This window comes from Chiloscyllium plagiosum, unplaced genomic scaffold (genome assembly GCF_037043375.1).
Source record: "Chiloscyllium plagiosum isolate Xiang-an unplaced genomic scaffold, Cpla_swu_hap1 HiC_scaffold_33, whole genome shotgun sequence".
In the NCBI taxonomy this organism is placed as follows: Eukaryota; Metazoa; Chordata; class Chondrichthyes; order Orectolobiformes; family Hemiscylliidae; genus Chiloscyllium; species Chiloscyllium plagiosum.
The window spans coordinates 25,754,582-25,767,364 of record NW_028270171.1 but is presented as its reverse complement, the minus strand read 5'-3'; the positions used below and the strand labels follow the sequence as shown (position 1 = coordinate 25,767,364).

The 12,783-nt window shown below is 38.7% G+C and overlaps 1 protein-coding gene across 2 annotated transcripts in view; it reads left to right on the top strand.

Moving 5' to 3' along the window:
- The window catches only part of LOC122542322 (myosin-9-like), a 169,611-nt gene that overhangs the window by 66,562 nt on the left and 90,266 nt on the right, over positions 1–12,783 (top strand). The window contains exons 5-9 of one of the 2 annotated variants that reach the window (XM_043679971.2): positions 2,587–2,680; positions 2,999–3,019; positions 6,428–6,520; positions 7,159–7,222; positions 9,593–9,691. In XM_043679971.2, the coding sequence (XP_043535906.1) occupies positions 2,587–2,680; positions 2,999–3,019; positions 6,428–6,520; positions 7,159–7,222; positions 9,593–9,691 (371 nt within the window). The remainder of the gene's footprint in view (positions 1–2,586; positions 2,681–2,998; positions 3,020–6,427; positions 6,521–7,158; positions 7,223–9,592; positions 9,692–12,783) is intronic. The other variant, XM_043679970.2, reaches the window with a different exon arrangement.

Below are 12,783 nucleotides of genomic sequence, written 5' to 3'. Positions count from 1 at the left end.
CCCAACCAGGGTTTAAGCAAAACATTTTATTCTTGCACCACAAACAAAAAGGAATTGGTACAACTTTAACACTATTAAAAGACTTAAAATAATATGTTACTTCTCAACAACTGTTCCATTAAAGCAGCATCCCATAGACAAAGATAAATTCAGCAAGACTACAGATTTCTTCATTTGTCTCCTCCAGTCTCCGAAAGGCACACCAGTAGACTGAATCTAGTAACAGAGAGCTCAAACGTTTTGAAGCAGCAAAGAGAGAAAGAGAGAGAGAGAGCTGTAGATAGCAGCTTCAATGCCAAAAAATTCCAATTTCCTCTGAAAGCAAAAGTAAAATTCTGGGTCTGTGAACCTGACTCCACCCATTCATGCTGCTTTTATTTAATTTAAAAAAACCCAAAGTTAGTTAATCTGGTTTTCATGGAGCAAGCAGCTTGGCAACAGGTTAACAACACATCTTTAAGTGAAACAGGACAGAACAATTCCCTCTTTTAAAGGCACACATTGCCACAACGTCAAAGGGTGATGGTCAGATTCTCTCCTTGTGGCACAATTGTTACTTACCCCTTGACAGCCCACACCAGGATTTGTTTGGGACTTGTTTCCTATGGAGTTGACTGCTTCAGTAGCTTGGGGACTTTTGGTCCTCTTGTCTCGGGTAAAATATACTGGCTTGAAGGCAGACTGGAGAAAGTTTAATAGGTTGATACAGGCTTGGAGCAATTTTCTTATAAGGTGATGTTGAGTAGGTTGGACTTGTACTCACCAGAGTTTGGAAGAGTGAGATGTAACCTGATTGAAATATAAATGATTGTTAGGATCCTTGACCGGGCAGATGCTGAGAGATTGTTTCCCTTTGTGTGAGAGTCTAGGCCAAGAGAGGACACACTTTTAAGCGGATGTTAATGCAATATAGCCAAGTTTGTGCGACAAAATAGGTGAGAAGACCTGTAAGGAGGATGACTTGGGATGCTATCGATGGATATAGATAGGTTAAGTAAGTGGGGGGAAAAAACTTGACAGATGAAATGTAATGTGGGACAATGTGATGTTATACGCTTTGGCAGGAAAAATAGAAGAGCGGAATATTATTTAAATTGGGAAAGGTTGCAGAAAGTTGTTAGAGCTGATTTCAGGGACCTAATACATAAATCCCTCAAAGCAAAGTGGGTATTAGTGAAAACAAATGGAATGTTGGCCTTTATTTAGAAGGGAATGGAGTATAAAAATAGGTCTTGCTAAAACCGTACAAGATACTAGTCAGACCACAGTTAGAATACTGAACAATTTAGGTTCCCTTATCTAAGGAAATGTATATTGACATTGGAGGCAGTCCAGCGATGGTTCACAAGGTTGATCCTGAGTACGGAAGGATTTTCTTATGTGGAGAAATTGAGTGGGTTGGACTTGTAGTTGTACACATTAGAGTTCAGAAGAATGAGAAGAGCCTCATTGAAACCTATAAGAATTTTAAAGGGTTAGACAAGATAGCTGCTGAGTGGTTGCTTCCACTTGTAGGAAAGTTTGGGAACTAAGAGCATACAGTAGTCTTCCTGTACCCATGGGGGATTCATTCCAGGACCTACTGCGCATGCCCGAAACTGCAGAGAGGAGCAAACCCATTCATTTAAATGGGAAATGTACCTACCTGGTAGCCTCATGGTCCCTGGTTCCCTATACTGTGTTCAGGCCATGGTAATCCGCAGGTAACTGAAACTGTGGAAAACGATTCTGCAGCTACAGGGGTTGCCCTGTAACTGAAGTGAGGAGTTGCCCATCTTGCTGAGATAAGGAAGATATTTCCTGTGTGGTGAATCTGTGGAATTCTTTACTGCAGAGGGTTGTGGAGTTGGGCCATTAAGTATATTCCAGGCTGTGATTGATTTCTAATCAGTCAGGAGTTCCAAGGTATGTAGAAAAGGCAGGATTTGTGAAGTTGAGGATTGTCAGATCAACCATGATCATGTTGAATCACCAAAAAGGCTCTTCCCCCTACGTCTTAATGTAATGTGGCTACTCTTGTACATCATCTCATTGACGTTGATAGAGAAGGAGTCAAATCTAAAACCTTACTTAATTTCTTGCATTTCTCTTTTGAGCTCAACATTTAACTTCTGTTATGGTCATTTTTTGTTTAACTTGTCCAAACAATTTTTAAAAAATTTATGACATTCCTCTGGAGCAGGAAGGGACACTGCCTTTGTGCCTTGCAGCCTTCTTCCATTAGCCTAATATTAAATGTGGTTTATTAATAAACCAAAAATGGTCTTAACTTGACTCGTGGTTATTTTACCTGTCATTCTAGATCCGTTTATTATCAAGTGTACTTAATTGTAGACATATCAGACTGGTAGAGAAAATGTTTTCTAATTGTTCCTATTCAGGTTCTATGAAATGTTCACTACTTTTGAATTATTTAGTGTTTCTCAATTTAATTGGTGACACTACCAAATATGTCAGATTTTCAATAAGGGAATTCCTTTATGGTTAACTTAATCCTATTAATTTTATTCCAAATTTTAACCATTATGTATATTCACTCAATGAAACACTATGGAAGTGTTAACACATAAACATATTTACTTACAGTGGAGAGTCAGGTGCTGGTAAGACAGAAAATACCAAGAAAGTGATTCAATACTTAGCTCATGTTGCTTCATCTCACAAATCTAGAAAGGAACAGGTAAGTGTCTTTTGTGTTGATTTGCATTCATAAAAGTCTGGCACTGATCATTATTTATATCAAAGCTGTTTAACCTCCGTGCAATTCACTTGAAATATACAGCATTAAACATTGTGATCTACCTGTACAATGATTGCAGATGTCCTGCTGCTTGTTTAAAATTTAATCTATGGAAATTGTAATTTTGAACCTATTGTAGCTTAACATTTTATACTGCCTTTCAGGCTGTTAAATCCCTTTAACAAAGTAAATGCTTGAAGAATTCTTACCGATTTTTGCATGCCATTGATAACACTTTTCCCCCTTCGACATTTGCAGCAGTCTACGGTGTTAGCATACGTGAGTGGGTTATTATAATTTGATTTGCATATTCTGCACTTTTTACGCCTTGTATACAGATCCGACGGCTGTTTGGGAAGTAGTGAAGCTTAGATTGTTAACCCAGAAATCAATTCACAGAAATCAATCTATTTTCCAGGATGTGTAACTGCTCCCTAGTTCACAAACTGTTGACATTGAAAAATGTGCAAGTTTGTGCCTTTTTATCAGCACTTCCTGCTGAAGCAGTGGAACCAAAATAATAATTGATGTTAGTGCAGTTATTTCATGCAGATTAAATTCTGTGACAATCCTTATAATTGTGGTTGAATTAGTAATTGCAATTACCATGTCCTTTTTGCTTGAGCTGAAAATAACTCCCTGACATTTGGGTTAGTCCAGTTTTAAATCCAACTACATCCTGATTGAATTAGAATTGGCACAATAGTCCGAGATCTACAGCATGGAAACAGACCCTTTGATCCATGGGCTGCAGAAATTACGACGACAATGAATGCATAAGTTTTCAGAGGCTTGGTCATTTTGCCAGGCAAAATGTCCAACTGTTTAGATGGCTTTGTGGAGCAAGTTCGGATCTGTATATTGTTTATGTTGCATGCTTTGGGTGTAAAGGTGGTTCAAGTGCATCCTAGTTTTTTTTAAAAAATGGGAAATGATTTGTTTAAAACAGAACATTTAATTCAAATGGGATGCTTCCTTTCCTGAGAGTTCCTTTCCCAATAAAGAAATTGGGTACTATCTGACACCATCAGAAGAAAATGAGTTCATGTAAGTTTTCAAAACCATGATCCGTCTCTCTTTTGGCACTAATGCCTACTAGGCAGTTTGAAAATATGGAATGCGCAACCACATTGTGGTGGTGAGCAGAAATCAATTTGTCCAGAGATTTGGCATTTTCCCCACTTAATGTAAATTCCATCCTTCAGTTTTTGTAACTAAAGTTATTTTACTCATTTACTTTGATTCCTGAACTTAAATGAAATTCTGTTAAATGAATGAGTTGCTTAATTTATCTATGGACAGCCAATGATAGAATTTGTTAGCTGTCTTTATTTTTTTTTTACAGAAAACGCTTATTATTTTGTTAGGCTTTAGTGTAATCTTAGTAGGAAATGTAGTGTATCTGATCAGGAAAGGGTTATTTTTCTCCAAGAAGCACGCAGTGTAAATCTTTCAATTAATTAGTTTTGTAGACTAATGAAGAAATCAATCAAGCTTGAGTTCAAATTTGTTAACTAATAATGTTTCAATTGCCCACAATTAGAATTTTGTTTGACTCAGTCAGTGCTCGATTTAAGCACCAGCAGTACAGAACATAATGTACAAGTACCATGCTTTAGTTTCTGCCAGATGTTTCATTGGCTTTTTTGCGGACATTAGAAGTTTTCTTAACTGTTGTAGCTCTTTAGATTTTAATTCCCCTCCTCCAAAGAAATGAAAATTGTTCAGAATTCAAATATAACTAAAGTTTGAGTGCCCTGTATCAGGCTGTTTATGTCATGAACACCAATCTTACCACATTAATATGTGCATTGAGTTCTCCAAATATAGCATGTAGTAAGGAGTGTACATATGACTGACAATTTTGTACACCTCTGTAAAACTCAAGTTTCATTCTTTCATTGTAAAGCTGTAAAGGTTCACAGACCCCTCAGTTGACATATTTGGCAACTTGTGTTGAAATGTGTGTAAAATGTTGTTAGATTTGAATCCTAATACATGCTGTTTACAAATTTTATGGCATTATATGCATTCGGCTGCCAAATTTCACTTGTCTAAATTTATTCCATTTTAGACATCAAATTATATCAAGATTCATTTACAGCTGTACAGAGACTGAACAATTTCCATGCTTTGCTTCTCACCTGCCTAACTTAGCACTAATGCTAAAGAAAGCTACTGACCTAATCTAACAGTTATAAATGGTGAAATTGATTATTACGCAGTGTGTTCTTCAGTGCATATTTTGAAAAATAGTGTTAAGAATGGCATGGTTCAAATTAAAGGGCTGTGTTTGTTTCTTACTATGGTAACTTATGTTAAAAACTCAAATCATTTTGCAATCTTCCATTTACCCACTTGAATGGCACTTAATGCTGTGCTCGGAAGTCGAGTGAAGACAAGGATCTGAATCCTGATGCTACCATGTTATGAAGAGACTGCCAAGACTTTCCATGGGATATTTCTTGACGTGGATCAGGGAAATCTTTTAATATCTATCAAGCAAGTTGTATCATTTGTGTCCCACTTGTAGAAGTTTTAATGTGTATCACAATTTTCACTATCTTAAATGGGAGCCTAAGACACTCTGTGCATCAGATCTTATCACTTCTAAACTGGATGCACCTGAGATTTTCCTGCTGGATAATTGAGATCCAATTCTCTGGAGTCAAGTTAAACTTGTGTCAATATTTTGACCAGTTGCAAAAATCTGAATTGATTTGTTATATGGTTCCTGTGAGCACTTCCCATGCTTGATGTGAGTGAATAATAAATAGTTTGTTTACTGAATGTGTGGTGTCTGAATGTGATATTGGAGTGTTGTGTTGGGTGTATTGTTTGCAGTGGTGACTTTTTAAAAATTGTAACTGGCATATGTGTGCATGAATTGTCAAAGGGATGGTAGTGATTGGAAGCCTTGCAGGTCTTTCAAGTAAATGTACACATCTCTTTAGACATTGATGTTACAAGTATCTTGATAGAAGTAATGGTGTAGATTTGTCATGAGGGACTAAACTTTGAACTCATTAAACAATGCAACTTTATTTTGATGTATACCAAGTCTTCATAGTAAAAAGCAAAATTTAGTTTCGCATTTACTTCTGGTCATTCGATATAATTGTATCATTTGTTCTATTCCTTACCTTTTTCGGCCCCAATGATCAAGGGTAGTAGGATCCTGCTCTTGGACTTTGTGGTGGCAGAACAATTTGTTGGAAGAAAGGACATTTTCTTTAAGAATGTTTTCTTGTGGCAGGAAATTTGCTAATGTCCATTTGTGGCCATTTAGATGTTTTTATTTGGTCTTTTGTGTCTTTCCCCCATATACTTTTCTAATACTGGAAGTGTTAGATTGGAATTATTGGCTTGTTTTCAAATTAAATGATGCTTGTACAACCTACAGTTGATTTAGTTTATGAATAACAAAACTTAATTTTTACCAGATGGTCTGTCTGGGGAAATATTCTTTCTTACTAGATAAATCTGTTTGTATTCAGTTTCAGGGTGACCAAAAACATGTATTTGTACTCTTGCTGCAGTCAGCTGTTACTTCTAAAGTCTTTCATTTTGCATCAAAGTCTTTTGCAGATCTGTAAACAATACTTCAAAGTCCTCAAAATTCTCTAACAAGTTTTATTTGCAAAGCAGATTTTCAATGAACTAATCTCAGTCCTGTTATGATTACAGGGAGAGCTTGAGAGGCAACTGCTCCAAGCCAATCCTATCCTTGAAGCTTTCGGCAATGCAAAAACCGTGAAAAATGACAACTCTTCCAGATTTGTGAGTTTTTAAAAAAAAATTACAACGCCTTTTATAACTGGTGAACAACAGTATGTCCTTGGATCTATTATTCCTCTTTCTTGGGATATGGATGTTGCTGGCAAATGGAGACCAGAATTTGTCTATCCCTAATTGCCCTTGAACTGTGAGGGTGATTAGGATTCCTCCACCTGGAGTCATGTGTAGACCTAACCAGTTAAGGATATCTGGTTTCCTTTCCCAAAGGATGTTAATGAGCTAGATGAGTTTCTAATTAATTGGTTTTTATGGTTCTGAGACTAGCTTTCTATACCAAATTATTAATTAATTTTAAATTCCAGCTGCCATATTCTGATTGGAGCTAGTCGGCCCAGAGCATTAGCCTCCGACTTTAGGTTAGTAGTCAGTGATATTACCATAATGCAACCATCTAATGACTGTTTTTTATCACTAGCCTAGTAATACCTCCTTGGGTCCCAAAGTGTATTTTTCTACAAATGTGTTTTAAGGAAATGCATCAGTGAAAATTGAGTCAAAGCAGGCACCTTTTCTCATTTTAAATCTTGAAGGTTGAAGCAAAAAAAAAATTTATTGATGTGCTTGTTTTCTTTTTTAGTGCTTCCAAGCGGTTAACTTGTAACTCTGTTTTTAATACACAGGGCAAATTTATTCGAATTAACTTTGATGTGAATGGCTACATTGTCGGAGCCAATATTGAAACTTGTATCCTTTACAGCCATTAAAAGCCAGAAAGGGATTTTTCACATCATTAGCTTGTCTCAATATGTTTATTTGAAGTCTCAATTAGAGTGGTGCTGGAAAAGCACAGCAGGTCAGGCAGCATTCGAGGAGCAGGAAAATCGACGTTTTGGGCAAAAGTCCTTCAGCGGGAATAGAAGCAGGGTGCCTGCAGAGTGGAGAGAGAAATGGGGTGGGGGTGGGGAGAAAGTAGCATAGAATACATTAGGTGAGTGGGGGTGGGGATGGAGGTGATAGTTCAGAGAGGAGGGTGGGGGAAGGTAGCAAAGAGTACAATGGTTAAATGGGGGTGGGGATGAAGGTGATAGGTCAGAGAGGAGGGTGGAGTGGATAGGTGAAAAGGAAGAAGGCAGAGCAGGTCATGGGGACGGTGCTGAGCTGGAGTGAGGTGGGGGAAGGGGAAATGAGGAAACTGGTGAAATCCACATTGATGCCATGGGGTTGAAATGTTCCGAAGCATTCGCCTCATCTTCCACCTCTGAACACCCCAGTTCCAACCTTCCAGCTCAGCATCATCCTCATGAGGCGTTCTTCCTCCAGGCGTCAGGTGGTGAGGGAGCGGCAGTGGAGGAGGCCCAGGACCTGAATGTCCTCTGCAGAGTGGGAGGGGGAGTTGAAATGTTGGACCACAGGGCGGTGGAGTTGATTGGTGCAGGTGTCCTGGAGATGTTCCCTAAAACACTCTGCTAGGAGGCATCCAGTCTCTCCAATGTAGAGGAGACTGCATCGGGAGCAACGGATGCAATAAATGATATTGGTGGATGTGCAGTTAAAACTTTGGATGTGGAAGGCTCCTTTGGGGTCTTGGATGGAGGTGTGGGCGCAGGTTTAGCAATTCCTGCGGTGGCAGGGGAGGGTGCCAGGAAGGGAGGGTGGATTGTTGGGGGGTGTGGACCTGATGTAAGTTTGCTCGCTGAGCTGGAAGGTTCGTTTTCAAACATTTCATCATCATACTAGGTAACATCAGTAAGCATCCAGTGAAGCACTGGTGTTATGGCTCGCTTTCTATTTTTGTGTTTGGATGTCCTTGCGTTGGTGACATCATTTCCGGTTCTTTTTCTTGTATGGTTGATGGGATCCAAATCCATGTGTTGTTAGAGTTCCGATTGGAATGCCCATGCTTCGAGGAATTCTCGTGCGTATCTCTGTTTGGCTTGTCCTAGTATGAATCTATTGTCCTAGTCAAAGTGGTGCCCTTCCTCATCTGAATGTAAGGATACAATGGTAGTGGGTCATGTCTTTTTGTGGCTGGTTGATGTTCATATATCTTATAACCGTGAACAGCATTGTCCAATATATTTTTAATTGTGGGTGAAATTCAGTGGAGCAGTTGCAAAATTTGACAAGCCTGTCTTCACGAGAATTTGAAGTTTTATTCAATCCCTGATCAATTATAGAAGGAACTGACACATCGTGAAATGTTGATACAGAATCTCTGTTTGTTAGACCTTTTTTGAGCTAGCTGCTGGATATCGCAAAGATAAAAAGAAAAGTTAATGGTGAAAGGGCCCTCTTTTTGAAATTAAATTAGTTTGCCCTATTATTTATTATTGTTGGAAAACACAAACATTATCAATTTGTGTGAAAAGTAGATCAGGAATTGGTAAGAATTGAACATTAGGATTTAGACAGTAAGAGTTTGAGGAAGACTAATATTTACTAGTTATGGAAGATGATTTAGGTGGTGAAATGTCTGTCTGAGTTAACTGGAATGGAAATTGAAACACCAGGGAAGGAAATTAATTTGGGATTGCACCTAATGGCCATGACAAAAGGAAAAGATTGGTTAAGTGCTCCAGGAAAAGAGTTAAGTAATTACAGAAGATTTTAATTAGGCAAAATTGAAGAATGGAATAAGGGTTAGGTTAATTCATGGAACAGGTCTATGAACTTCATGAATGAAGCATGTTTTTGTTCCAAACTTCATTAACTTGTTGTACTGTTATATGAAACAGACACTTGTAGACTGAAAGCAATAAATACAAAATGGTTTGAAGTTTTAAAATTAACTAAAATTATTTCTTTCTTCAAAGCTTGGAGGAAGTATGATAAAGAAAATTGGTTTAATCAGCCTTTAGTATTGGGACATGTGTAACTGATATGGCCAAGTGACACTCATTTCTTTAATTCTTCAGTCGACATTATATTTTTGCAGGTTTTGGGGAACAAATTGCTTACCATATTTTAAACCCTGATTACCTCTGGAAAGAAGACAAGTAATTAACTCTTGCTATTATTAGCTTTTATCCATCCTATGAGCAGTTGTGGTCTGATATTACTGTTCACATCATTAGTACTCTTCGCATTGACGTCTCTTTAACGACCAGCTTCCAGATCTGTTGGAAAAATCTCGTGCCATACGCCAAGCCAAAGATGAACGTACCTTCCATATTTTTTATTACCTACTTTCTGGTGCTGGAGAACACTTGAAAAGTAAGTGTGTTCATTATAAATAATTTCCAACAGATGGAAATATAGTATCTCAATAATTTGAAAGTGCTTGCATCATAAGGTCAAGATGTTTCTAGATTTCATGGCTTTTGTGTTTATTATCTTATCTAAAATTAATTTCACGATTTTATCATTTCTGATTGTGTTTCCAGATGTCAGTCCTGACATGTATCATCTTTTACTAGTCCAAAACTTTTTCTTTCTGTAATGTTTTATGTAGCTATATGCCTCAAGATCACCCTTACTGTGCAGTTTGTGCGGAGCTATAGAATGTTTACAGTAAAGTGGGTGCTCCATTGACATTTCTTGTATGTGTCAGCTATCTGCACGAACAGATCAGCCACATTTTTCTCTAATGTTACAAATTTTTTTGTATTCCGATTATCCAATTTACTTTTGAAGACTATGGTAATATCTCACACAGTGCATTCTAGATCCTAACCACTCACTGGATTAAAAATATTTTTCTCACTGCAGTTGAGTTCTTTGCCTTTCATCTTAAACCAATGTCCTCTTGTTCTCAACTCTTGCGTCAATAGAAGCAAGTTCTGCTATTTACTGACCCAGATCATTCTATTTCTAATCAATTCAACTGTAAGTTAGTCTTCTCCAATTTATTTTTGTAACTGAAGTCTCTTAACCTTTGTAGTCATCTTTTCTATATCCTCTCTTATGCCATTATACCCTTCCTAAAGTATGTCTTATTAACTGCTTGGTCCCTGAGCGCCCACCCTCCCTTTAGAATGATATATTTTTGTATTGCTGCTTTCTTCTTACTAAAATACATCACTTAAGACATCTCTGCATTAGATTTATCTCCATCTGTCCACCCATACCATCAGCATGCTTGTGTCCTTTTTTGTTGTTTGCAAGTTTTGTTGTCAGCGGAGTTTGAAACTGTTCTGTGTACCCGACTTTGTATCATTTAATATAATTAAGGAAAAGGAGGGTCCTTAATACTGACCCCTATGGAACCCACTACATACCATCTAGACCAATTATATATCTGTTCACTGCTATAGATCTTATCAACTAATCAACTTAGTTGATTAGCAAGGTGGAACAGTGGTTAGCACTGCTGCCTCACAACGCCAGGGACCCAGGTTCGATTCCAGCCTTGGGCGATTGTCTGTGTGGAGTTGAGTGTGAAAATAAATAAGTCCCCTGGGCCGGATGGCATTTATCCTAGGCTGCTCTGGGAAGCCAGGGAGGAGATTGCCGAGCCTTTAGCATTGATCTTTAAATCTTCTTCATCTACAGGAATAGTGCCAGAAGACTGGAGGATTGCAAATGTGGTTCCCCTGTTCAAGAAGGGGAGTAGAGACAACCTGATAATTATAGACCAGTGAGCCTTACTTCAGTTGTTGGTAAAGTGTTGGAAAAGCTTAGAAAAGAAGAATTTGATTAGGGATAATCAGCACAGTTTTGTGAAGGGTAGGTCGTGCCTCACAAACCTTATTAAGTTCTTTGAGAAGGTGACCAAATAGGTAGATAAGAGTAAACCGGTTGATGTGGTGTATATGGATTTCGATAAGGTTCCCCACAGTAGGCTATTGTACAAAATGCAGAGGAATGGGATTGTGGGAGATAAAGCAGTTTGGATCAGTAATTGGCTTGCTGAAAGAAGACGGGGCGGTGGTTGATGGGAAATGTTCATCCTGGAGTCCAGTTACTAGTGGTGTACCGCGAGGGTCGGTGTTGGGTCTGCTGCTGTTTGTCATTTTTATAAACGACCTGGATGAGGGCGTAGAAGGGTGGGTTAGTAAATTTGCAGGTGACACTAAGATCGGTGGAGTTGTGGATAGTGACGAAGGGTGTTATAGGTTACAGAGAGACATAGATAAGCTGCAGAGCTGGGCTGAGAGGTGGCAAATGGAATTTAATGCGGACAAGTGTGAGGTGATTCGCTTTGGTCGGAGTAACCGGAATGCAAAGTACTGGGCTAATGGTAAGATTCTTGGTAGTGTAGATGAACAGAGAGATCTCGGTGTCCATGTACACAGATCCTTGAAAGTTGCCACCCAGGTTGACAGGGTTGTTAAGAAGGCATAGTGTTTTAGCTTTTACTAATAGAGGGATCGAGTTCTGGAACCATGAGGTTATGCTGCAACTGTACAAAACTCTGGTGCGACCGCATTTGGAGTATTGTGTACAGTTCTGGTCACCGCATTATAAGAAGGATGTGGGAGCTTTGGAAAGGGTGCAGAGGAAATTTACTAGGATGTTGTCTGTTATGGAGGGGAGGTCTTATGAGGAAAGGCTGAGGGACTTGAGGCTGTTCTCGTTAGAGCGAAGAAGGTTGAGAGGTGACTTAATAGAGACATACAAGATAATCAGAGGGTTAGATAGGGTGGACAGGGAGAGCCTTTTTCCAAGTATGGTGACGGTGAGCATGAGGGGGCATAGCTTTAAATTGAGGGATGATAGATTTAGGACAGATGTCAGAGGTAGTTTCTTTACAGAGAGTAGTAAGGGCATGGAATGCTTTGCCTGCAACGGTAGTAGATTCGCCAACTTTACGTACATTTAAGTCGTCATTGGACAAGCATATGGACGTACATAGAATAGTGTAGGTTGGATGGGCTTTAGATTGGTATGACAGGTCGGCGCAACATTGTGGGCCGAAGGGCCTGTACTGTGCAATGTAATGTTCTATGTTCTAACTTTGTGTCCTTACGCCACTTTTATTACAAGGCCATAAAAGTTTTGTCAAGCCTTTTATTTGTCACTTCCTCAAATATAATTGGTAAGTCCATATTCTCCATGTGAACAGCATTACCATCATTTAGTTCTCCATTCCCTCATTAAATACACGCATTAGCTTTGCAAATTTGTGCTGGCTTTCCGTGATTAATTAATACTTGTCCTAGTGAATGTTAATTGTGTCCTGAATTACCCTTTTTATTTGCTTCACTAGTTTGACCAGCATTTATTGTCAATCCCTGATCTGGGAAGTTGACAAACCAACCTCTTGGAGAACTGAATTTATGGGCAGATACACTTGAGTGCTGTTAGGTGGGAATTCCATGATTTTGGTCTGGCAACAGTGAAGGAATGATAGTTCCAAATCAGAG